Raw genomic sequence first — 26,464 nt, forward strand, 5'->3', positions numbered from 1 at the left:
GTAACTAGAGAGGTTCTAAAATGTGTTAGCTTTTCTTCTTCGACGATATTATTTAATCTTCAGGATAAGTCGTGTTGGTGACCTTCATCAAAGAATAGACTATAGAACATTTCTTGCTAGGAAACAAAGGGCCCTGTGCCGGATGAATTGGAAAGATATTTTCCTCCAAACATTGTAGGGCAAGCAATGACTCTCCATTCTTGTATGATCTTGCCTTACACAGACTTTTGAATATAGGGCAGATATATTTTATTTTTTTATAATTTTTTTTAATGTTTATTATTTTTGAGAGAGAGAGAGAGAGACAGTGTGAGCAGGGGAGGGGCAGAGAGAGAAAGGGAGACACAGAATCCGAAGCAGGCTTCAGGATCCCAGCTTTCAGCACAGAGCCCCACTTGGGGCTTGAATCCATGAACTGTGAGGTCATGACCCAAGCCGAAGTTGGACACTTAACTGACTGAGCCACCCAGGTGCCCCAGAACAGGTATATTTTAATGTGGTTAATCTATTGCTAAGGGAAATTCTCAGGATGAACTGATGTGTAAGAATTCAGCATCACCATGTGTTGTTAATACTTAGGTTATTCACGGGAATCTGTTTTTTTTTGTTTTTTCCTCCTTGCTTGCTTAAGGTTTTAATGTCCGTCTGAGTGGGCAAGATGTCGGCCGTGGAACTTTTAGTCAGAGGCACGCCATGGTTGTTTGCCAGAACACTGATGACACCTATATCCCTCTGAACCATATGGACCCAAATCAGAAAGGGTTTCTAGAGGTAGGATGTCTTAGTGTCTATTGTAAAACCCAGGTGCTGATAATTATAGTTACAGGATTCTTAAAGCAGCTAGAAACAGATGTCAGCAACTTTGGGTTCAATCGTTTTAAAAAAAAATTTAGGGGCACCTGGGTGGCTCGGTTGGTTGGGTGTCCGACTTCCGCTCAGATCATTATCTCGCAGTTCAGGAGTTCGAGCCCGCATCAGGCTCTGTGCTGACAGCTCAGAGCCTGGAGCCTGCTTCAGATTCTGTGACTCCCATTCTCTCTCTGCCCCTCCCCTGCTCTCTCTCTCTCAGAAATAAATAAAAACATTAAAAAATTAAAAAAAATTCCAGTATAGTTAACATGGTGTTTTATTAGTTTCAGGTGTACAATATAGGGATTCAGCACTTTCATACATCACCCAGTGCTCATCTAGTGTATCTTTTTTTATTATTAAATATAATTTATTGTCAAATTGGTGTCCATACAATACCCAGTGATCATCCCAACAGGTGCCCTCCTCGATGCCCATCACCCACTTTCCTCTCTCCCCTACCCCCCATCAACCCTCAGTTCTCAGTTTTTAAGAGTCTCTTATGGTTTGCCTCCTTCCCTCTCTGTAACTTTTGTTTCCCCCATCCCCTCCCCCATGGTCTTGTGTTAAGTTTCTCAGGATCCACATATGAATGAAAACATATGGTATCGGTCTTTCTCTGCCTGACTTATTTCACTTAGCATAATACCCTCCCTGTTCCATCACATTGTTACAAATGGCCAGATTTCATTCTTTCTCATTGCCAAGTAGTATTTCGTTGTATATATAAACCACATCTTCTTTATCCATTCGTCAGTTGATGGACATTTAGGCTCTTTCCATAATTTGGTTATTGTTGAAAGTGCTGCTAGAAACTTTGGGGTACAAGTGCCCCTATGCATCAGCACTCCTGGATCCCTTGGGTAAATTCCTAGCAGTGCTATTCCAGAGCAGCTGCACCAGTTTGCATTCCCACCAACAGTGCAAGAGGGTTCCTGTTTCTCCACGCCCTCGCCAGCGTCTATAGTCTCCTGATTTGTTCATTTTGGCCACTCTGACTGGCGTGACGTGGTATCTGAGTGTGGTTTTGATTTGTATTTCCCTGATGAGGAGTGATGTTGAGCATCTTTTCATGTGCCTGTTGGCCATATGGATGTCTTCTTTAGAGAAGTGTCTATTCATGTGTTCTGCCCATTTCTTCACTGGATTATTTGTTTTTCGGGTGTGGAGTTTGGTGAGCTCTTTATAGATTTTGGATAGTAGCCCTTTGTCTGATATGTCATTTGCAAATATCTTTTCCCATTCCCTTGGTTGCCTTTTAGTTTTGTTGATTGTTTCCTTTGCTGTGCAGAAGCGTTTTATCTTAATGAGGTCCCAGTAGTTCATTTTTGCTTTTAATTCCCTTGCCTTTGGAGATGTGTCGAGTAAGAAAATGCTGCAGCTGAGGTCAGAGAGGTTTTTTCCTGCTTTCTCCTCTAGGGTTTTGATGGTTTCCTGTCTCACATTCAGGTCCTTCATCCATTTTGAGTTTGTTTTTGTGAATGGTGTAAGAAAATGGTCTAGTTTCATCCTTCTGCATGTTGCTGTCCAGTTCTCCCAACACCATTGTTAAAGAGACTGTCTTTTTTCCATTGGATATTCTTTTGCAAATCAATTAATATGATACATGACATTAATAAAAGAAAAAATAAGAACCGTATGATTCTGTCTATAGATGTAGAAAAAGCATTTGACAAAATACAGCATCCTTTCTTAATAAAAACCCTTGAGAAAGTCGGGATAGAAAGAAAATACTTAAACATCATAAAAGCCGTTTATGAAGAGCCGACAGCTAATATCATCCTCAATGGGGAAAAACTGAGAGCTTTCCCCCTGAAATCAGGAACACGACAGGGATGTCCACTCTCACCGCTGTTGTTTAACATGGTGTTGGAAGTGCTAGCATCAGCGATCAGACAACAAAAGGAATCAAAGGCATCAAAATTGGCAAAGATGAAGTCAAACTTTCACTGTTTGCAGACGACGTGATACTCTACATGCAAAACCTGACAGACTCCACCAAAAGTCTGTTAGAACTGATACATGAATTCAGCAAAGTCGCAGGATACAAAATTAATGTACAGAAATCGGTTGCATTTTTATACACCAATAATGAAGCAACAGAAAGAGAAATAAAGAAACTGATCCCATTCACAATTTCACCAAGAATCATAAAATACCTAGGAATAAACCTAACCAAAGATGTAAAAGATCTGTATGCTGAAAACTATAGAAAACTTATGAAGGAAATTGAAGAAAAGAAATGGAAAAACATTCCATGCTCACGGATTGGAAGAATAAATATTGTTAAAATGTCAATACTTCCCAAAGCAATCTACACATTCAATGCAATCCCAATCAAAATCGCACCAGCATTCTTCTTGAAGCTAGAACAAGCAATCCTAAAATTTGTATGGAACCACAAACGACCCCGAATAGCCAAAGAAATATTGAAGAAGGAAACCAGAGTAGGAGGCATCACAATCCCAGACTTTAGCCTCTACTACAAAGCTGTAATCATCAAGACAGCATGGTATTGGCACAAAAACATACACATAGACCAATGGAATAGTATAGAGACTCCAGAATTGGACCCACAAATGTATGGCCAACTAATCTTAGATCAGTGTACTCTTAATTCCCTTCACCTACTTCATGCATCCCCCACTGGTAAAACCATGCCCCACTGGTAAAACCAGTTTTTACAAGTGGTAAAAACTGGTTACCACTAGTTTCTTCTTTAATAGTCTGTTTTTGTGTGTGTCTTTTTCTATTTGTTCATTTCTTTTGTTTCTTTTTTTTAAATTTATTTTTTTATAATTTAACTTTATTTTTTATTTTTTAAAATTTACATCCAAATTAGTTAGTATATAGTGAAGCAATGATTTCAGGGGTAGATGCCTTAATGCCCCTTACCCATTTAGCCCATCCCCTCTCCTACAACCCCTCCAGCAACCCTCAGTTTTTTTCTCTATTAAAACCATGTCTTTTATATGAAGGACCCTGGGAGGAACTCCTGCTTGCTCTTGGTACTGCTCCTGGTACTGACTAAGCTGACTGGGCAGTGGTTTGTCTCTATGGTGTGTGTACCGTGAATTCTGCAATTGAGCCACATTCTTCTGTCAGTAATGGCTCCCAGGAGGAGGTGGAGGCCACTGACCTCTGGTGACTGTAAGCCACCAGGCTGTCTTTCCCCTTTATTCTGTGTCTCAATCTTTATCTTCTTTCTCTCTATGTACATTTACATCATCACATTGTACATCATATATATTTATGAGCCATCTCAAGTATGTTTTGGAATAAATAAAAGGATTAATAAATCCAAGAAATGAAAGTAGATTTGTGTATACATGAGTACAAATGACAATGAATGCTTAGGAGAAGGTGCAGAGAATCTACTTGGGAAGTCAGGAAAACCTTGGGAGGGGAAGCCAGATTTGAACTGGGCCTGGAAGGACATGAGGAGTTGCCTAGTCTGATGCCTGTAGAGAGAACATTCCAGGTGGACACCATAATACCTACAAAGCCTGTGAAGTGAGAAGATAGGAACTACAAATAGCTTCATGTGACTGGAGGTTAAGTTGCAAAGTGGAAACAGGAGTCAGGAAGAGGAGACTGGCCAGACTCCCCACCTTGTGAAAGACTCGGAATGTTATGTAAGCCGGAAACCATGGGGGAATTTTGAACAGGTGATCAGATTTTTGTATCAGAAAGAACCCTCCCCATGGTACTTTGGAAGCTGAAGATAGATGAGAACTTCAGATGGTGTATCCACCCAGCTTTATTGAGGTATAATAGGACAATTTCTTTTTTTCTTTAAAACAATTTTTTAATGTTTATTTATTTTTAAGAGACAGCGTGAGTGGGGAGGGGCAGAGGGAGAGGGAGACAGAGAATCCAAAGCAGGCTCTGTGCTGTCAGCACAAATCCTGACATGGGACTTGAACCCACAAACCATGAGATCATGATCCGAGCCAAAGTTAGACACTCAACCGACTGAGCCACCCAGGTGCCCCATAATAGGACAATTTCTAAGGAGGCTTCTCAATAGTCTAGGCAGGAAATCACATGGACCTGAATGAGGGCAATAGCAGTGCAGACAGAAGATGGGACCAGATTTGAGAACATTTACCAAACAACAGCTATGGGACTTAGCGGTAGATGGAGGGAGTGAGGAAGACTAGTCTCGCTTATCTCCTGGCTTCCTGACTTGGACAATTGCTATATGATGGTGATACTCACCCAAATATAAAGAGGGGGAACAGGTTTGGTAAGGAAAGCTGATGGATTCAGTTTTGAACATTTGACTTTGAGGTGGCTGAGTAACATACAAGTTTCTGTCCATTACAGAAAGGCAATTAGATATGTATGTCTGGACTTAATGAAGGAATCTTATCTTGAGATACAGGTTTGGACATCATCAGGGTGAAGTGATTGAAACCACAAAGGTGGGAGAATCTCCCTGGGAGAGAGCAGAATGGGAAGAGGGCCAAGGGATAGGGTCCTGGGAAAAACAGCTTCTAAGGGGCTGGCAGGGGAAAAGTATTTCCCTAGAGAGCATCCAGAGGAGGAGGAGAACAGGGAGTCACTGTGTCACGACCTGAAGAAGAAAGAAGTCAAATATGAGGAAGAATAACATGGCCATTGGATTTAGCCACTGGAAAGTCAAGAGTTGACTTCACGTACAGCTATTTTAGTGGAGCAGTGAGAACAGAAGCTAGACGCTACTAGCTTAAAGGGTAAAATTCCCACAAATGGTGAGATCATGACCTGATCTGCAATCAAGAGTCAGATACAACCGACTGAGCCACCCAGGTGCCCCTATTTTATTATTTTTTAGATTGAAGTATAGTTGACACACAAAGTTGTGTTAGTTTCAGGTGTACAACATAGTGGTTTGACAGGTCTATTTGTGTTATGCTTTGCTCACAAGTGTAGCTACCGTCTGTCACCTAACAACGCTATTACGATATCATTGATGATGCTCCCTATGCTGTACCTTTCATCCCTGTGACTTACTCATTCCATGGCTGGAAGTCCGTACTTCCCACACTCTTCCACCCATTTTGCCCATTCCCCGCTCCTCCTCCCTCCACAATCACCAGTTTGTTCTCTGTGTTTATGGGTCTGTTTCCACTTTTGTTTGTCTTTTTGTTTCTCTTAAGCACAATCATATAGTTTTTGTCCATCTCTGTCTGACTTGTTTCACTTAGCATCGTACCCTCTAGATCCACCCATGTGGTCATACGACTGAGTAGAATCACGTTGCGTTTAATTGTCCTCTTTTGCCTCCTCAGAGATCTAATTTTGTGTTCTGCTTTTCTTTTTTATCTTAACATGCTGTGACGGTTCTTTTGATTTATTGTGCAGATAGGATATTAGAATAATGGATTCTAACCAAAGGTAGGCCTTCTTTTGGTAACTTTCCCCCTTTGCTTTGTGATATGTTTTTTAAAAGCTTGTATGACACAGTTTTACTCTAACCAATCAAGGTAGATCATCTAAGAAGTTAATTTTGCTTATCCTTAAAGATCAATTTTACTGCCCACGTTGCATTCTTCTCCTCCTTTCCTTGAGCCACCTTCCCCCACATGCGTCACTCACAGGGGGCAGTAGATGTCCTTTCTCAAGAAATGAGGAGATAACTGGAAAGAAAGCTCCCCTCTGTGCCCTTCCTCCTTTTTGAGAGGTTTGTGACGCTTTACCTTGACTGATCTATGTCCCCAGCTTTCCTTGCCATGACAGTGTTTCTGTTCTTTTCCTTTGTATTAATTAGATCAGCAACAGCCCGCTGTCAGAAGAGGCTGTCCTGGGATTTGAATATGGGATGAGCATCGAAAGCCCCAGGTTACTGCCCATCTGGGAGGCTCAGTTTGGCGATTTCTTCAATGGTGCTCAGATCATCTTTGACACGTTCATCTCTGGAGGTGGGTGTCAGCATATGCATGTGGAATGGTGTATAGCACCAGCCTCGTGGGGAAACATGAATGAGACGGGGCCATAACTGCTCTACCACAGCCCCTCAGGAGAGTTAGGGGCTGCCCTGCCATCTCCTGGGGCATGGCAGCTATTGGATGGTTACAGAAGCTGCTGGAGGGCTAGGGGCCACTCGGTCACTGTACAGGCAGCACTTTCTCCAGGGCAGTGTGCTTGGCTGTAGGGAGAAGGGCATGTACCTGCCAGCTCCTAGGTAGTTTGACTTTGCGGTCTGCACTTGGGGCATGTTGCATAACTGTGACATGAATACCGAGCAGGCAGTGGGGACATAGTAGAGATTTGTGGTCAGAGTGAATGGCAGCCTTGAAAATCCACTTCCCTCGGGGCGCCTGGGTGGCTCAGTCAGTTGAGCTTTTGACCTCGGCTCAGGTCATGATCTTGCAGCTTATAAGTTCGAGACCCATGTCACAGCTCAGAGCCTGGAGCCTGCTTCGGATTCTCTCCCTCCGCCCTTCCCCTGCTCATGCTCTGTCTCTGTCTCTCTATCTCCAAATTAAATAAAAATATTAAAAAGAAAAAGAAAGAAAGAAAGAAAGAAAGAAAGAAAGAAAGAAAGAAAGAAAGAAAAGAAAAGAAAATCCACTTCCCTCAACCCAAGGATGTTCAACTATCTGAAAGCTGGTAGTGGGACATCTTTATTTTTTTGTTTTGTGTTTAAAAAATTTTTTTTAAGTTTATTTATTTTGAAAGAGACAGAGACAGTGTGAGTGGAGGAGGGGTAGAGAGAGGGGGGGGGAGAGAGAGAATCCTAGGTAGGCTCAGCACTGTCAACACAGAGCCCGACCTAGGGCTCGAACTCACGAAACCATGACATCATGACCTGAGCCAAAGAGTCAGAGGCTTAACTGACTGAGCCGCCTGGGCACCCCTTGTTTTGTTTTGTTTTGTTTTGTTTTGTTTTGTTTTGTTTTGTTTTGTTTTATGAGAGGGCACATGTGAGCAAGGGGCTGACAGAGAGGGAGAGAATCCCATGAAGGGCAGAGAGGGAGAAAGAGAGAGGGAGAATCCCATGAGGGGCAGAGAGGGAGAGAGAGAGAGAAGCAGGTCTCACCGGAATCAGGGCTCCAGCTCACCCACTGGAAGAGGGGCTGGAACTCACAAACCCTGAGATCGTGACCGGAGCCAAAGTTCAATGCTTAACTGACTGAGCCAACGAGGTGCTCCCTTATTGTTTTTAATAATCATTTACAAAAGCAGAACGTACTTATTATAAAAATCAGAGTATGCAAAGTACAAGTGTGAGTCCCCATCACCCCATTTTCGGGGGGTAACCAACCCCTTTGGATTCTTTGCACTCCAGTCGTCCCTCTGGCCGTGTTTCTCTGTGACCTTGTGGTTGTAGGGAAGAAAAGTGCCTTGAGGAGACTGGACTTTGACATGGCCAGGGACTATCCAGAAGTGTCCACACTTGCAGCCTGAGGACAGTGGGCTGTGTTGTAATTGGTGCTGTGGGGGGAAGACAAGAGCCACCAGTGCTCAGTAGGAGTCGTGCTGCAAAGGAAGCAGAGTGGCCCATGCTGTCCTTGAAACCGGTACATTCACCTCGTGATTTGTCTCTCATCTGCCACAGCCCGTTCAGTGAGTGTGTCATATAGGGTTTCAGCCGGTAAGATGGACATTGTCCTCCTAAGCGCGTAACACTGCTGGAAAGCACACAGAATGGAAAAACGACTCTAGGGGATCAGACGGCAAAATAACGTTTGTGTCACTATCACGTCACATCAGATGGTTCTGTTCCTGCTTCGGAGAGTTCTCACTCCCTGTCACGTGCTTTCCCAGGGGAGGCCAAGTGGCTCCTTCAGAGCGGCATTGTTATCCTGCTTCCCCACGGGTATGACGGGGCTGGACCCGACCACTCCTCTTGTCGCATAGAGCGTTTCTTGCAGGTATGTCCGCTCCCTGCTTCCTAGGTGCTTTGAAAGAGACCTACCTCCTGTGAATACTTAATATGTACCTTAAACTGTAAGGCCTTGTAGTATCTGAATGAAATGCACTGCCGGTATTCTTTATCAACATGACGCCTTGGGTATATTAGTGTCGTGGTTTTATGGCAAAAAAGTGGTTCTTGTATGGAAAAGATCAGTGGTTTCTAAACCATGCTGATAATGAAAATCATCTACAGAGCTTTTTGTAAATAGAGATCCAGGGACCAACACCAGATCAGATTCTTCAGAGTGTGGCCTAGCCTGTATTTTTACCTAAAAAATTATTTTTGAGTAACTATAGTATTTTTTATAAAGTGATTCATGATCATTAAAAAATGTTTCAATAATCATGCAGAAATAACCACAGTTAATATTTGGTAAGGATCATTACCTATGTCTTTTTATGCATATGACTTCCTAGTATTAAGAAAATTTTCAAACATACAGAAAAGTTATAAAATTTTACAGTGAACATTCATATGCCAATCCCTTAGATTCTACCACTAATATTTTATTATACTGTACTTGTTTTTATCACATTTACTCATCTATCATTCTTCTATCTATAAATCTGTATTATCTGCTGATGCATTTCAGGGTAAATGGAGACGTGTGTCCACGTACAGTTCACAGATGTGTAATCTGTACACATTATCCTAAGTGCATGAATATCATTAGTTATTTTAGCATATGTGCAGATAAATGTATAGCTAGATGACGGTTTAGTCTACTGTAGAACAGTAGATAGATGGATAGTTATGTTGATAGGTAATAATACAGAAAAATGATTTTATAAAAAGTGGATTACAGAAATAAATAAACTGAAGGTTAGTTAAAGACTGCATGTGAAATACAAAACTACAGTTTTGGGAAGAAATATAGGACGAGTATGCGGAAGACATCGTTTGGGAGTCATGAGTATACAGATGGGTTTCCCTTAGGACAGCCGTGTCCTTATGATTCAATTAGATGATCGGAACATTTGCTTATTTCTTTCATTTCACTCCCAGATGTGTGACAGTGTAGAAGAGGGGGTGGATGGAGACACAGTGAACATGTTCGTGGTACACCCAACTACTCCTGCACAGTATTTCCACTTGCTCAGGAGACAGATGGTCCGGAATTTCCGAAAACCCCTCATTGTTGCTTCTCCGAAGATGTTACTCAGGTTCCCTGTAAGTAGAAACAACTGGTTAGGAAGCCTTTCTCCTTCTGTCGTTTTTATATGCATTTGCCTCTATTTTCTGTAATGATACTTATTTAAAACGTTTTGGCCTTTTAAAAATTTTGATTCCAGTTAACATACAGTGTTACATTAGTTTCAGGTGTACAATATAGTGATTCAGCACTTCCATATACATCACCTGGTGCTCATCATGACAAGTGCGTTCCTTAATCCCCATCACCTATTTAACCCCACCCCCCCCCCACCTCCCTTTGTGTCTCATTGTATTTAAACAGAAACACCTAGGGGCGCCTGGGTGGCTCAGTTGGTTAAGTGTCCAACTTTGGCTCAGGTCATGATCTCACGGATCATGAATTTGAACCCCGTGTTGGGCTCTGTGCTGACAGCTCAGAGCCTGGAGCCTTCCTCAGATTCTGTCTCCCTTTCTCTCTGCCCCTCTCCTGCTCGCACTGTCTCACTCTGGCTCTCAAAAATAAACATTAAAACAAATTTTTAGAAACATCTTTTAATTTTTTTAATTACAAAAAAAATTTTTTAACGTTTATTTTTATTTTTTTTGAGATAGAGAGAGACAGAGCATGAATGCAGGAGGGTCAGAGAGATAAGGAGACACAGAATCTGAAACAGGCTCCAGGCTCTGAGCTGTCAGCACAGAGTCCAACGCGGGGCTCAAACCCACAAAATGAGAGATCATGACCTGAGCCAAAGTCGGACGCTCAACCGACTGAGCCACCCAGGCACCCCAAAAATTTTTTAATGTTTATTCATTTTGGAGATAGAAAGAGAGAGAGACAGAGCATAAGTGGGGGAGGGGCAGAGAGAGAGGGAGACCCAAAATCTGCAGCAGGCTCCAGGCTCTGAGCTGTCAGCACAGAGCCTGACGCAGGGGCTCAAATTCACTAACTGTGAGATCGTGACCTGAGCCGAAGTCAGACGCTTAACTGACTAAGCCACCCAGGAGCCCCTGAGACAGATATTTTGAAATGGCAACGTGAAAGGGGCCAAGTCATAATACACATTAATTTATTTCTAGAAATATGTACACCTGGGATTCTTCACCCAACTTTCACTGTACTTGCAAGATTGTCACCTGCTCCCTCAATCATGGCTCTAAAAGAGTATAATCATATTAAATATAATATATGTATGTTACTAAGTATTGAATGAACTATCGGAAATTTTATTGAGAATTTCTTTTGCTGTTTGTAACTGAGAGTTAGATTTAATTCTGGCCCTAGTTGTTGTCCACTCCTCTCCCCATGTCTAATCTATAACTTACGAAATAAGTGAGGCCTTGCTCTGGAGCCTTTAAAATATCAATAGCTTTCCTACAGATTTTCAAGCAAAATGTACTCTTATTAAGTAGTTAACTATCTTCCTTAAACATATAAGTCCTTTTAGTAATTGAAAGTGAGTACCACCGTTATTGAAGTCTGATTTCTTCCTGAAAATTAGCTACTGTACCAGTAGGTACAAGTGATCTAGCAGAATAGAAGTCCACTCTTTGTTTCCATGGCCCATTTGGAGATGACTTACCATGTGACAAACACGACTCGGGGCTCTAGGGAGTTTGCCTGTCAAGTGGTACCTAAATTCTACCCCAATTTCCCACCCAGCTCTCAACTCCAGCTCCTTTTTTTTTTTCTTAGTGAGCTCTTTACCCAATGCGGGGCTTGAACAGAGATCGAGAGTCACATGCTCTACTGACTGAGCCAGCCAGGTGCCCCTCCAGCCCCTTTTGATTCCCACCATAGGAAGTGTGAGCTGACCAAGGGCTCTGGTTCAGGATGGAGAAAGATTGATTCTATTGTGCATTATTGAGCAACAAGAATAAATAAAGAATATATATTTATATATAATGTATCTATTTATAACTCATGTAATATATAAATATAATACATTTTATTTTATAATATATATTCATTTTTATTTTATTCTCTTCGCTAATATTATTTTTTTAGGTTACATCACAGTGTCTTGCGTCAGCGAGGCTGCCTATCAGTGGCCCAGTCAAAGTGTCACCTTCCCAGTTGGGACTAGACTGTAGGGAAATGAACTAGATGAGGAAATGGAATCCACTCCCCAACCTTACCCTCATTAATGGTCTATTCTGAGTTCTTTGCAACAAGTACTTATTTAAATTGAACTCCTTAATGCCATTTCTTTTCATCACAGAAATGTTTGTGTATTGTTCCTGGTTTGTTCTGTGACTCATTAGGTTTCACTTATAAATTATGGTTAAAATCCTAAAGACAGAAATCATTGCCCTGGCTTAGCTGTTTTCATTCACAGATTCCATGAACTGTCCTCTCCAATTCCAAGAAATTAAAGCATACTTTTGATGGATATTAAAGTGTGATTGAACTGAAATGCTGATTCTTAAAATGTTATTGTGGCATCAGACAATAGGCAATTTTAAGTCACTTTGAACAAATAATTTTATTCTGAAATATACAGAATCGATATTTTTGGGAAAGATATTGTGCTTATTAGTACACATGTTTACATATAATGCTAGGAGGGAAATTTGTTGTTATTTCTTGGTAAAGATCCCTTATAAGTAAGGCACCTTTGGCTCCTTGCTTTCAGCTGCTAGATTTGTGGCCTTTTTCCCTCTCCTTAGGCAGCCGTATCAAGTCTTCACGAAATGGCACCAGGAACAACATTCAAGCCGGTCATTGGTGATTCATCTGTGGATCCCAAAAAGTAATTTGATGTGTATCTCTGTTCTCATACTCTGCGGTAGAATTTTAATTAGTGGGAAAACTAGTTCATGTTAAGGAGCCCAAAGTGACCCAAATCTTCAGTATCCTGATAGAAGAAAGTCCTTTGCATCCATGGGGTAGGAGTTAGAATATGTGCGGAAGAGGCATACATTGCTGGATAAGACTTGCCAGGGCACAGCATGAGACTGAACCCAACTACAGAGACCCCACTCCTTCAGTAATGAAGCATTTTCATCTTCGTGGTTTCCTCCTTTTCTGATACAATTCTTTCAGACATTTCTCCTCTACCACATTGTCCCTTTTCTACCCAACAGTGTTAAGAGTCTAGTGTTCTGCTGTGGCAAACATTTCTATGCTCTGCTGAAGCAAAGAGAATCCTTGGAGGCCAAGAAGGGTGACTTTGCCATCATCCGATTAGAAGAACTCTGTCCTTTCCCAGTGGATTCGTTACAGCAAGAGATGAGCAAATACAAACATGTTAAAGGTATGGCACTGGTCTTGTTGGGATTCTTCTGGATTCAGATACCTGAAACCTAGTCCAGCTATCTCATGTGAAAAGAGGTTTGGGGGCAGAGAGAGTCATTAGGAAACAACCTTGGAGTCTAGAAATATGAAAAAAAAAAGTACTGCTAGAGCCAATGTCTCCTTGTCTTTTCTGGTATCCCTTCAGTCTCCCCTTCTCTCACTTAAGACATGTCATTTCTTGAGAGGCTGGAGGTAATCTCTGCTATATTACTTTGGATAAATTGATGTAACTGTAAAAGGCAAGGCTTTTTTTTTTGGCTGCAATAATTGGACTGGAATAACTGGACATCTCTATGCATTGGGTACAGAAATTAACTCAAGATCACAGACCTAAATGTAAAACGTAAAACTCTAAAACTTCTAGGAGAAAACCTTCGTGGCCTTCCGTTAGGCAAAAAGTTCTTAGATGTAACACTAAAAGAACATCAGATAACAGAAAAATTGGACTTTATCAAAGCGAAAGCTTTTGCATTGCTGAAAGGTGTTGCAGAGCAAATGGAAAGACAAGACGCAGACTGGGAGAAAGTATTTGCAAATACATATGTGACAAAGGACTATCCAGATTGTTCAGAGAGTGTCCAAAACTCAACAGTAAGAAAAACAAATAATCCAAGTTTTTAAAATGTGCAAAAGATTTGAACCAAAGAATGGGAGGGCAAACAACCATTAAAAAAAAGATGCACAACTATAATCAGTGATAAGGGAGATGCAAGTGAAACCCAAATGAGATACGACTACACACCTATTAGAATGGCTCAAATTAAAACAATAAGTATTAATTGTATCCAAGGCTGATGAGGAAGCAAAGCACCCGGAACCTGCATTCACTGCAGGAAGGAATGGAAACTGGTGTAGTCGCTCTGGAAACATGTGTCAGTTCCTTACAAGGTTACACACAGAGTTACCGTACAGCCCAGCGGTTCACTTGGAGGTATTTGTCCAAGAGGAATGAAAACATGTTCACAGAAAAATGTCTAAAGCAGCTTCATCCATAATTTCCCCAAGCTACCAGCACATCCTTCAACCTGCGGACGGATACATAATCCATGTTACATTCTTACAATACCTACTGCTCAGGAATAAGAGCGTGACCTATGGCTACAGGCAAAATCACAAATGGATTTTGCCAGTTCAAGGGAGCCAGAACCAAAGGCTACATAATATGATTCCATTTATCTGATGTTCTGGAAAAGGCATAAACTATAGGGAGAGAGGAAAGATCAGTGGTTGCCAGAGGTTGGGTGGGTGGAGGGGTTGCCTTGAAAGGGCCAGGTTGAGGGAATTTGGGGGATTGATGGAATTTTTCTGTATCACAAGTGAGGTGCTGGATACCCGACTATGCATTTGTCAAAAAAAAAAAAAACAAAAAAAAAAACAAAAAAAACAAAAGCCAAGTAACACTATGCCATATTGGAAAGGCATATATTTACTTGAGGAGAGCTATCTGTACATACACACTTTATATGGTACATATGTGTATAAAAATGGATATGATATGTCTGTGTGTGTAGATACATAGTATATGTATGTACTCACTGTGTGTATATATACATATATATATATATGTATGTATAGAGTGTGTGTATGTGTGTGTGTGTGTGTGTGTGTGTGTTATTGTACATTTACCTGGAATACTGAAATGAACTTTCTTCTGTTATAGATTTTATTTGGAGTCAGGAGGAGCCTCAGAACATGGGTCCGTGGTGCTTTGTTTCTCCCAGGTTTGAAAAGCAACTGGCCTGCAAGGTAATGGCTTTCTGTCTTGTAATGTTTTGTGTATGTGTGTTATTTCTCCTGGAGTGCCAAGAAATGTGTTTGTCCCCTGTGAGCCTGATGCAGGGCTGGAACCCATGAACCGTGAACCCATGATCTGAGCCAAAGTTGGGTGTTTAACCAACTGAGCCACCCAAGCGCCCCTCCAGTTGTTTTAAAGATAAACAAAAACATAAAATCTAATTTTAGGCTCTTTTCTCAGAATAAAATGTTGCATGTTTATCAAGAAAGACACATATGTGTACATGCTAGTATCATGTAAGAAAAAAATGATTATCCTTCAAACAGTAAAAGCCCTTCCCTGTCATCTACTTTTCCCATTAGTCCATTCAGAAGCCTTGTCCCAAAGCTCAGTATCCAGCCCTGGGGAGCAGGGTGATGAGTGGGTTTATTTTACAATGTGGGAGAAAAGGTGCCGGGTAACGCTTGTCCCAGGCTCATCTGCATAGCTGGCATCCATCAAAGGCCAAATTCTTCCTGATCATGCTGTAGAAAGGGAAGAACAATGAGAAGAGCAAATGTGCTTCTGTTTATCTTCCTATTCTGCTTCGATCAGGACTCAGTTTACACATTTGTTACTAGTTTGCTGGGCCCAAGCAAACTATCACCTATAGATAGTTCTAATTTAGGAAAATCTGCAGGTTAAACCAACTAATAATTACTGAAGAACAGGACATAATTCAAGAATTCATCTCACCTCATGGTGCCTGGAATTTAGTTTTTAGTCGTGACAAATATCTCCTTCCAGTCTATTCTAGGTAACTCGTTATTTTGCCCAAAAGGTGATTTGTGGTTAAACAAGCTAAGAGAAATGCATGGACTGCCTTGGGAGAAGGAAGCAGGGCTCTCATCAGGTTCAAATGCCATTTTATTTCTTTTCTGCTCCAATGACAGCTCCGTCTCGTGAGCCGACCCCCTTTGCCAGCACCCGCTGTAGGAATTGGCGCCCTTCACCTGCAGCAGCATGAAGATGTCCTCACCAAGACCTTTGCTTGATGGTGTCCTTCCAATCACTACTACTTCCTTTAAGAAAACTTCCGTGAGAAGAAAGGCTTGCTTCTGTACTCTCCCCTTCCATTAGGTAACATGAAAAACCTATGTTCCTCTAAGATGTTGGGATTCATGGGGGCAGTTTAATCAGAGTATGTGGAATAGCCAAGGGCATGAATTATCCATGAATACATGAATCTGACCAGTCCGTTGTAGCCTTAAACGTACAGCAGTGTTTTGTTTTGGTTCTGAGTTGTAGAGCTAATTCAATGAACCAGATTTTTTCAGGCCACTCTTTCTCATTAGCTAACTATATATGCCCAGGGAAAGTTCGTTAGCTGGAATTTGCAGCTCCATCCAGATGACCTCAACATTACTTCTCCGTTTGCTTGATGCGTGTCACTTCATTAATTCTGCCATTGTGACTATCAATATTTTCTTTTGACGTAATATCTAGTGCTGCTTTCCAGCCACTGTGAAGAATGTTTCACCAAATGCTGCAGCAAAACCATATTAGTCCTGATTCGTGTTTTTCAGGATAGTTGTTTTCACCCGTTGTCCTTATATATCCATCCCATTCAATACAACTCTCTGGATGTATAATCTTTTTTGCACAGTATTATTAAGGAGTTTTAGCTACAATGAAATTGATTTGTGGGCTACATAGTATCTCCCCCCCCCCCCCCCCCCCCCCCCCCCCCCCGCCAAATTGTTATCTTGATATTTTTAATTGACTTTGGGTATCTGATGTGGGGATTTCAGCTCCTGGTCAGTCAGTCTTACTTCTAAAAGGTATGACAACGTGATGTGATGTTCATTCGCAGTGTTTACGGAGCTTTTTAACTTTGATGCTGGAGACTTCCCAGTACCAGGTACTTGGGGATTTACAGAGATCACCCACCCAGTCTGTTACTTCTGAAACTTTGTGGAAACATAACTAAACGGCAGCAAATGGTGTAGCTTTACGTGGCTTGCTGCTGCAGAGACTCGGCCATCTACCATTCTTGTGCCATGACATTTTTCTCAGAGGTGATGGAGGACATGCTGGGGCACTTTTCCTGGCAGCTGGTAATGTCTTTCAGAATCGATGTGTAGGTTATTCTGGCCACAGGAGTGGATTCATGATTCACATCTTAAACGTATGCGTTAGTGTATTGATTTAATATTTCTGTAAAACTCACATCCTTTTTTTATCCCTATGCACCTTAATGCTTCCTTCCTGTGTCAAGCCTTATAAATCACGTAACTTTGTGCCACACATGTAAATCGGTAAAATTACAAAGGTCCTTTTAATGAGAATGGTTTTCAGTGTGGTATACTGAACTGGAAAAACATAAAAGCGCTGTCATGTTTTTCAGATCTCTTGGCTAAACATTTCAAAGTTTAAGCACATAATGAGATGGAAAACTGGTTTGTTTTTTTCATTTTTTTAAAGTTCAGTTTAGATTTCTCCAAATTTCTAACTTTTCATCTCTGGTATCTTATTACACTTCTCCACCTTGAGCCATCAAATGTGTCTTCTGAAAAAGAAGATGTCTCCTGTATCTTAACCTTCTTACTTTCAATCATGATTGCAACACGGGTCAGCATCTTGAATCACCTTGTAGGAAGGGACCATTTAAAGAATTCCAAATCAAATACTCTCATTAGAAAGTATGGGATAAAAATATAATCACAAAGTAAAATAAAAATATTTTATTATATTTCTCAGAGAAATTCGATAATGTGATATTTGTATCCTGTTATATCTATGCTAATTAAGTTCATGTTCAATGAAGAGCAGACTTAAATGGGGTATTCAGTGAATAGAAATTTTAACAACCATGAAAAAAATGTTCATTTTGTCTCAGGTGACATATTCATTGTAAAATAAATTTTTCTTCCTTAAGAACCATTTTTCCTCTGTCTCCTTCTCTCTCTGCCCCTCCCCTACTCGCTCTATCTCTCAAAAATAAATAAAACATTAAAAAAGAGGTGGGGGGGTGCCTGAGTGGCTCAGTTGGTTGAGTGTCCCAACTTCAGCTCAGGTCATGATCTCATGGTTCGTGAGTTCGAACCCTGCATTGAGCTCTCTGCTGTCGGCATGGAGCCGGCTTCAGATCCTCTGTCTCCCTCTGTCTCTGCCCCTCCCATACTTGCTCTGTCTCTCCCTCAAACATAAATAAACCATTTAAAAAAAGAACCATTTTGCTCAGTTTTCTGTCTGCATACTATGAGGAAAATATTCTAAAGCATAACCTCTTTTAGCCTGACTGTAATTACCTCTGAAATTTTATTATTTAAAAATTCCTTGACTGACAATAGAAATCGTATCCCTTCTACAAAACTGAGGAAATACAGTTGAAAGAAATTAGGGGTTATACAGGAAGGAAGTCACAGATAAGAGTCAAGACTTTTAGATCCTGGGGTTCCAAAAGCTTCACCTCCATTTCTCTTGGATTTACTTGGGTATTTGGTTTTCATCTTCAGCTTCTCATAAGTTTCAGGTTAAAACCATCACATTTTCAGGACATTTGGACAACATGCTTAAATCCTCAATATTTATAACCCATGATGACACAAATAAACAACTCCTAAATTACTCTATGGAAGTTGTAGTTCATTGTCATGGTTGTATTTAAATCTGATAAAACAGTCTAAAGCACACTGTCATTTCCCCAATTGACATTTGCAAAATCAGTTAATTTTAGAAAACTTTTAGTAAAAGTGTGTTACTCTAGAGCTGTTTCCCTGTGTCTTCTCTGATTCATATGGAGAACAGGCTACAATTGAACAAAAATAAGAAATGACCCTGTAAGAGTAGAATGGTATTTCCTCAATAGTTTATTGGACATCTGCATATATGGCATTGTTCTGGACATTAGAAATACACAGGAAGAAAAGAGAACATGGTTTGCCATTTGTCCTCAGTTGGACTAACCATCTATTTGAGAAGACAAAGTATTTTACACATAGGGAGAAATGTTCTTGTTGGATGTACTAAGACAGTGTGGGATGTCAAGGTAGAGTGAGATTCCTGACAGCTGTAGATTAGGTGGCATATTGTGGTTATACAAGAAAAAGTCCTGAGTAGCACGTAGTAGCAGAAAGACTGAGGGATGTTGAAAGGGTAATTCACAGCAGTGATCTAGAGTGTCAAAGTTTATTCCAGGCTCTTACTTGAAAGATAGAGTCGTAGCAGAAATAGAAAGTAAAGACAAGTGCAAACAACTTTCCTTCTGTCAATTAGACTTTCAATTTCACACATCTTTGCTGAAAGGAAATCATATTCATGAAACTACCTCATAATCTAGGGTCAAAACTGTATGTAAGTCAACCATTTGCAAGTCACTGTAGATGATGCCATCTAGCAGTTTATGGATAATAGGGAAGATTAGACAAGGATGAAAATGATTAATACAAAGTAGAATGAGGTAAGAATTACGTCATAGGATGTGAGGTTATAACTAGGGCAAACTGGATTTTCCCAAAGTGGCTAGAGCAGTATTTTGCTCCATCTGCCCTTCCAGAACCTTGCCACAACCACACCTAGAGGTAGAGTCAAACTTCCACCTCTCTTGAGATTGAGCAGGACTTTGTGGGTGCCTCTATGAATATGATACACTGAAAGTGATGTTGCGTCACTAACAAGGTCCCCCTTGGCACCCAGCAGCCATGTTGTGAGGAAGCCCAGGCAATGTGAAGAAGGACTGTGGAAATACTGGAACTGACAGCTTCAGCTGAGGTCTTAGCGCACAGCCAGCTGCAAATGCTGGACTTGTGAGAGAGCCTTCTGATTATTCAAATCCCCAGCCTTGGAGCTATCCCAGACGACCCCAATTAGAGCAGAGACCTGTGCATCCCCAGCCTAAATTGCCGTGTGTGTGTGTGTGTGTGTGTGTGTGTGTGTGTGTGTGTTCAAAGATAAATAATGCCCCACATGGGTTACAATGGTCAGGACAGCTTTTAATCAGTAGTATACTATTGCAGTAGAAAAGAGAGTCCTAAAGGGCTAGTATCCAAGAGCTCACCAAAGTCCACACTCAAAAAACAAATAATCCAGTGAAGAAATGGGCAGAAAACATGAATAGACACTTCTCTAAAGAAGACATCCAGATGGCCAACAGGCACATGAAAAGATGCTCAACGTCGCTCCTCATCAGGGAAATACAAATCAAAACCACACTCAGATGTCACCTCACGCCAGTCAGAGTGGCCAAAATGAACAAATCGGGAGACTATAGATGCTAGCGAGGATGTGGAGAAACGGGAACCCTCTTGCACTGTTGGTGGGAATGCAAACTGGTGCAGCCACTCTGGAAAAGTGGAGTTTCCTCAAAAAATTAAAAATAGACCTACCCTATGGCCCAGCAGTAGCACTGCTAGGAATTTACCCAAGGGATATAGGAGTACTGATGCATAGGGGCACTCGTACCCCAATGTTTATAGCAGCACTCTCAACAATAGCCAAAATGTGGAAAAGGCCTAAATGTCCATCAACTGATGAATGGATAAAGAAATTGTGGTTTATATATACAATGGAGTACCATGTGGCAATGAGAAAGAATGAAATATGGCCCTTGGTAGCAACGTGGATGGAACTGGAGAGGGTTATACTAAGTGAAATAAGCCATACAGAGAAAGACAGATACCATATATTTTCACTCTTATGTGGATCCTGAGAAACTGAACAGAAACCCATGGGGGAGGGGAAGGAAAAAAAAAGAAAAAAAAAGAGGTTAGAGTGGGAGAGAGCCAAAGCATAAGAGACTGTTAAAAACTGAGAACAAACTGAGGGTTGACGGGGGGTGGGAGGGAGGGGAGGGTAGGTGATGGGCATTGAAGAGGGCATTTTTTGGATGAGCACTGGGTGTTGCATGGAAACTAATTTGACAATAAATTTCATATAATAAAAAAAAAAAAAGAGAGTCCAGAGTGAGCTGAACTCAACTTTAATTTGTACAGAGGCAAGTGGAGTTTTAAAGGGAAATTAAAGGAACAGGGAGGGGGTGGGTGGGGCTCAGTAGAGTCAGGGAAGTGAAAAATTACAGAGAGCCGGAAGGAGGAAGGATTGGTCCATGTGACACCCTTGTGGGTTTGTTAGCTGGTGCTTCTGGAAGTTAGGCTCCTACCCTCCTCAGAGTCTGGGAGACAGAAACCCTTATCTTCAGGTGTTGGTAAATTCCTCTGGCAGTTTTGAGTTTTCCAAGGCAGATTCTCTAAGGGAGAGCTAATGTCATCTTAGGGATGGAGCTGTCAGAAATTTTGTTTCTGTTTTAGTCTCTCTAGTCCAAGGTAAAGCCTAATGGAGAAAGGGCTCATAGGAGGCTGGATGGAGTTTGGTCAAGGAGAAAAATTCTCTCTCTCTCTCTCTCTCTCTCTCTCTCTCTCTCACACACACACACACACACACACACGAATAATTTGTTTCCTTCTTGGACACAGATCTAAGCATTAGAACAGATCACTGGATTTGGTGATTATGGGTCATTAGTGGCCTTTGAAATAGCTTGTTTTATTAGAAGTTAGAGCAGAAGTTACACTGCAGGGGGTTAAAATTGAGTTAGGAAGTACATTTGAACGGCTTCTGTGTGTCAATCTTGTCCTTTAATTTTCACACCTGTAGTTCGCAGCTATTATCCTTATTTTACTGATGTAGCTCAGAAAGGTTAATTGCCTAAAGGCATTAAGAAGGAGAGGAGGGATTTAACTGTGGGGCTGGCTGATTTCTAGGATTGCTTTCCTTTACACCACGCTGTCCAGGAAGGGTAAAGAGGACAAAATCCTGATCTCTGTATGTCAGAGAAGCTGAAGAAGGATCACGTGTAATAGTGGAAAGTTCATAAGCTATTAACCATAGCCAAAGTGTCACAGATTTTTGAAAGCTTCCAAGAAGTTCCGATAAGGCGGGAGCAAAATAAAAAAGGCTGTTAGGGTCAACACTGGTTCCCCGGACGGCTTAGCTCCACGTCTCAGGGCCGCGACCCTCGGGCGGCCGCTTTGGCCGGGTCTTGACCCGTCGCGCGGGGCGCCCGGGAGGCCTGGGCCGGACCAGCCGGTCGAGGAAACCGCCACTGCTTGACACCAAGCTCGCAGACGAGCTCACGCAGGAAAGGCTACAGCCGCCATGGTCTCACCCAAGCTCCCGAAGCCCGCAGCAACGCGGGAGCACGCCCACAGGAGCGCCGGCGGTAGCCATGGCAACGCGCTGGGGCTTCCGCCGCGCCTGCTGCCAACTGCCTGGGCCTCATCGGGGGGCGGGGCCGGGCGGGGCCGGCGCGCGGGTCACGTGGTCCAGGGCGGAGTCTGCGCGGGGCCGGCCGGAGCGCGTCGGGAGCGGGCGGCGAGACCCAAGCCGCGGGACCCGAGCGAAGGCAGTGCCGAGGCCGCTGTGCCCCGCCGGGCCGCCTCAGCCGCCGCCATGGGCAGTGAGTAGCGTCGGCGCGGCTCTCGCCGGGGTGTGGGCCCCGACGGGCTGCGGACGGTGGGGCGGGCGCCCGCCCGGGGTGGCCCAGCCTGGGGGCCGGAGAGGCACGGGCCGCGCCGGGCCGCTGCGGCGGGCGCGGGCCGGGGGCCTCCGCCGAGGCTCCTCCGGCGGTGCGGCCTTGCCCCGGCTGCCTGCGGGGGCCCGCACCCGGAGGCCCGGGGTTTGCGCTCGCTGGGTGGCGAGGAGCGGGGGACGGCGAGGGGAGGCCAGTGGTTTTGGGGGCGGGGAGTTAGGGAACCGAGTGAAACCTGGACCACTTCTGATTTTTCAGGAGCTTAGGAAGCTCGTATTTTTATTTCCAAATCACCCTTCCTTAGCGTGTTAGTTGGGATGAATAAAGCGCCCTGGCTTGTTTGGTTTTTTAGAAAGTGATGCATGGCATATATATATGTTAGGGGAGGAAAGAAGCGCGATTGGTATAGCATAGCGTTTTCCCTAAAATTTTCATTTCAGTCATTTTGTAGCGTTTACTGAAAACTCACTGTGTGTCAGGCTGTATAAACCTCGGGGTAGGGACAAGGCCTTGAATTATGGGCATCTTTGAGGGCCATCTCCTAAACACTCAACACCACATGTATTCACATAGATACTTACATAGCTGTTCAGATGTTTGTTGGATGAGTGGGTAAGTGCAAACGGGAGCCGTGCCCCCATTGGCCAACTAGTGGACATTTAGAAAGGAAGTAGAGGAGACCCCTGACCTTGAATTTACAGTATAATCGGTGAAATTCTGCAACACAAGAATGGACAAGTGGCTGACCAAAGCATTGTTTGAACTCTCCAACACAAATGATCATAAAAAGCCAAGAAATCTGGGAGGGGATTTGGATTGAGGTGGGGCAGAAAAGGGATAAAGGGGTCTAGGAAGTTTCCCGATGTGATTAATATTTGTTTTGCATAGAGAATAATTCTTCCATAATTCAGATTTGCTTTCCAAATAGTCCAGAATCGTACTTGGGCAGTGAATATCTTCCCATGAGAATTTCTGAATTCTTTTGTCAGACATCAGTGACTGCCATCATTTTGAGAGTTTCGTGAGATGATCGAGTCAACTTTTGGTTAACTGTGAGAGCGTAATTTCTCAGGTCCGTGTTAAAACAATTTCGTGATGTTAGTATACAGAATCCAGTGTCTGTAGGGGAAGATGATCATAACTAATAGCTAGTTGTGCCTTCTTGTGTTTCTGCACATTTCAGACGCTGGCAAAGACTGAGAGAATATCATCTTCATTCTCCCGTTCTTTGGCAGGAATTGACTTAAGCTGTGCCAGAAGATAGTGTCTATCCTTAAAGAACCTTGGTTTATCTTACTTTTGTATATAATGAGTTCTCTGGGAAAGCAGTACTTTCTAATGAAAAGTAATTGTCATTTTCTGGGCTGATTATTACACATACACAAGTACTTTGAGATTATGTGGGAGAGCAACCAGGCAATGAGTGTTGACTTAGTGAAATGAAGTAGAGATTGTATGCTTCAAAAAGAGCTATCTATATAGCAGGTGTTTCCGCGATGTTTCTCACGTATCCATTTCAGCGTCTTTCCATCTAAAGTCAGTCCTGCAGTCTAGCCCATTTCCTGTTGTACTTTCCTCCTGTATTCCTCCTCTGGTAGGTCTTATTTTCTTCTCTGGCGTATTGTCTTGTGGGTAACGTAGTAGACTGCATTTGCTTCCTTTGATGTATTTTGATGCTCGTTGAATTATTCCTTTTCTATATATTATAAAGCTGGATTCAAGCATGAGGAAGCAAAATCTTGGTAAAAGAATGCTTGTATTGCTTCCACTGACTAAACCCTTAAACCTTTTGGATTCTTTTGTCCCTTGAATTATTTCTCTTCCCTGATGTATTTGAAATGGAGAACACCATGATTACTTTTGGAGGTAGGAATGGGATGGATTGCCATTGAGAGTTAGAGAACATTTGTATTTGTTTCTGTGAAAAGGTACATCTCTTTTTAAAAACTTTGTGATAGGGACATTTATTCTTTCTTTCTTTTTTTTTTTTTAACAGTCAAGTTTTTAGAAGTTATCAAACCTTTCTGTGCAGTTCTACCAGAAATTCAGAAACCTGAAAGGAAAGTAAGTATACCATTTTGGTAATATAGAGGGCAGCTAAATGACTTGTGCTCCTGATGGATTTACCATCCCCAACCCTTTTATGGTGTAATTGGAGAAATATTACCTGCTCCTCCTCGCAAGAGGCACAAAGTGAGTAAAACTAGTGTGGGCCAGTGTAGATCCAGATAGGTTATCTTGTGGTCTTAAAAATGACGGTTCTTTGAGGTTGACATTTCCAAACCAAGTGTTTCTTTGGCCTACCTGTTAGATAAGATACTCTTCTATCTCTGGTGATCCCACTGCGCTATGAATGACCCAGTCTGCTGGGTCACTTTGGAGGACTACAGCTGTTTTACATAAATGAATTAAATTGTGCAAGTATAGACCTCGCATTTCTTGATCATTCAGTACAAAGAAAAATTACAGAAATTTATTCAGAAAATAATGTGACTGCATCACATTGTTCTTCCATCACTGTACACTTTTGGAGCTAAGGTATTTAAATTCAGAAATAGTGTTAATCCCGAAGTGGCCAATTCCCAGACAGTCCTCTTCTGCTGTGCTTGTGATATCTCACAAAACTAATGGGAGAGGGATGTAGAAAGAAATAAGGAAAACTTGTGTTCATCTTATTGTTTTATTCACAAGCATATATATATATATATAAATTTTTTTTTTTTTTTTTTTTATTGCTTTGAGGTTTTAAAAATAGTTGTTCCAGGTCCATGTTAGGTGTCCCAAGAAGCTCTAGCTTTTCATATTCCGCGAAATATTCGTAGCATATTATCATGGGCACCCCAGCTTTGCACAGTGCTGTTAACTGAAGTGCATGCGTATTTGGTCTGTGTCTTGCATGTTGTCCTTTTTGGTTTCCGTTAACGTCGTGCGGTGTGATGGGGCCTGTATGTAACTTACTTAACTCTTGGAAAAGGAAAGAAAGTTATGTTCGAAAAGTTGAGCTGTTTGCTTTGGCTGCTACTAACTAGGTGAGAGTATTGTAATAGCAACTAATAGGAGCATGTCACGATGCGGAATGTTATGCTTTAATGTGGAATTTTGCCCTGTGATTGCGGTTTCCTGGTTTTGATGGCTCATCCTCATTTTGTTGTACAGATCCAGTTTAGAGAGAAGGTACTATGGACTGCTATAACTCTCTTCATTTTCTTAGTATGTTGTCAGGTATGTAAACCAAATACTAATTAGATATCTATGCAATTGTTGGAGGGTTTTGGTTGGTTAGAGTTTGAGAAACTTATTTTAGTTAAAACAATAAATACCATTTGAGCATTGTTATTTTTAATCTGACTTGGTGACGAAAATGGTTACCTTGTTCTAGTGTTTTTAGTAGTGGGTTTGAACATTTTTTCCTTTTTTTCTCTTAGCGTGCAGTTAATAATCTTTACCCACTTTTTTCTTGAGATTTTTTTGTCTTCCTGATTTAAGATGGATTTTTGTATATTAATGTGTTACACCTTTGACATATACATTGCAAATGTATTTTCTGTTTTGTTTGCCTTTAATCATGTTGTAAGTAGCATGTATTGATTTAAAAATCCCCCAAAGTCAAATACTAGAACCCCAGTGATATGCTGTATAAGTTGATGAAATTCAGTGATGCGTTTAAATGATATTTTGCAGAGATTAAGTTCACAAAATGAGAATAAATGTGACCTGTCCATGTCATGGGATTGTCGTGTGGATTAAATTAGATAATTTAGGTGAAAGTTTTTTGAGGATTTTGAAAAGCTATTGAGATACATATAAGGAAATATAAAAAAAAAAATTGTATTAGGAAGCAGTGGAGTACATTAAGTCCATAATCTGGGGAAAAGCTAAATATATTTTTTTGAAGAGTGAAATGATTTGATCATTAATATTTTACTACTGTATGTAGTTTAAAATTGTTTTGGGTGGTCAGGGAGAGAGAACTTTTTTAAAATATGGAAAAGTAGAAAAAATAATCTTATTTTTACCGCGTTTAACATCTTAGAA

The 26,464-nt window shown here is 41.6% G+C and overlaps 2 protein-coding genes across 6 annotated transcripts in view; both read left to right on the forward strand.

The window, feature by feature from the left end:
* DHTKD1 (dehydrogenase E1 and transketolase domain containing 1) overlaps window positions 1–16,626 on the forward strand; it is a 50,843-nt gene extending 34,217 nt beyond the window's left edge. For 2 of the 3 annotated variants that reach the window (XM_042944867.1, XM_042944869.1), the window contains exons 10-17: window positions 632–771; window positions 6,605–6,755; window positions 8,551–8,711; window positions 9,761–9,925; window positions 12,560–12,642; window positions 12,977–13,146; window positions 14,848–14,933; window positions 15,855–16,626. In XM_042944867.1, coding sequence (XP_042800801.1) covers window positions 632–771; window positions 6,605–6,755; window positions 8,551–8,711; window positions 9,761–9,925; window positions 12,560–12,642; window positions 12,977–13,146; window positions 14,848–14,933; window positions 15,855–15,956 — 1,058 coding nt within the window. In that variant the 3' untranslated portion in view covers window positions 15,957–16,626. The remainder of the gene's footprint in view (window positions 1–631; window positions 772–6,604; window positions 6,756–8,550; window positions 8,712–9,760; window positions 9,926–12,559; window positions 12,643–12,976; window positions 13,147–14,847; window positions 14,934–15,854) is intronic. The other variant, XM_042944868.1, reaches the window with a different exon arrangement.
* A 5,617-nt stretch (window positions 16,627–22,243) lies between these two features.
* SEC61A2 (SEC61 translocon subunit alpha 2) overlaps window positions 22,244–26,464 on the forward strand; it is a 34,652-nt gene continuing 30,431 nt past the window's right edge. The window contains exons 1-3 of one of the 3 annotated variants that reach the window (XM_042944871.1): window positions 22,244–22,357; window positions 24,426–24,493; window positions 25,586–25,651. In XM_042944871.1, coding sequence (XP_042800805.1) covers window positions 22,351–22,357; window positions 24,426–24,493; window positions 25,586–25,651 — 141 coding nt within the window. In that variant the 5' untranslated portion in view covers window positions 22,244–22,350. Of the gene's footprint in view, window positions 22,358–22,639; window positions 23,502–24,425; window positions 24,494–25,585; window positions 25,652–26,464 lie in introns of those variants that run through there. The other 2 variants (XM_042944872.1, XM_042944874.1) reach the window with 2 other exon arrangements.

The sequence above is a fragment of the Panthera leo genome, chromosome B4, assembly GCF_018350215.1.
Source record: "Panthera leo isolate Ple1 chromosome B4, P.leo_Ple1_pat1.1, whole genome shotgun sequence".
In the NCBI taxonomy this organism is placed as follows: domain Eukaryota; kingdom Metazoa; phylum Chordata; class Mammalia; order Carnivora; family Felidae; genus Panthera; species Panthera leo.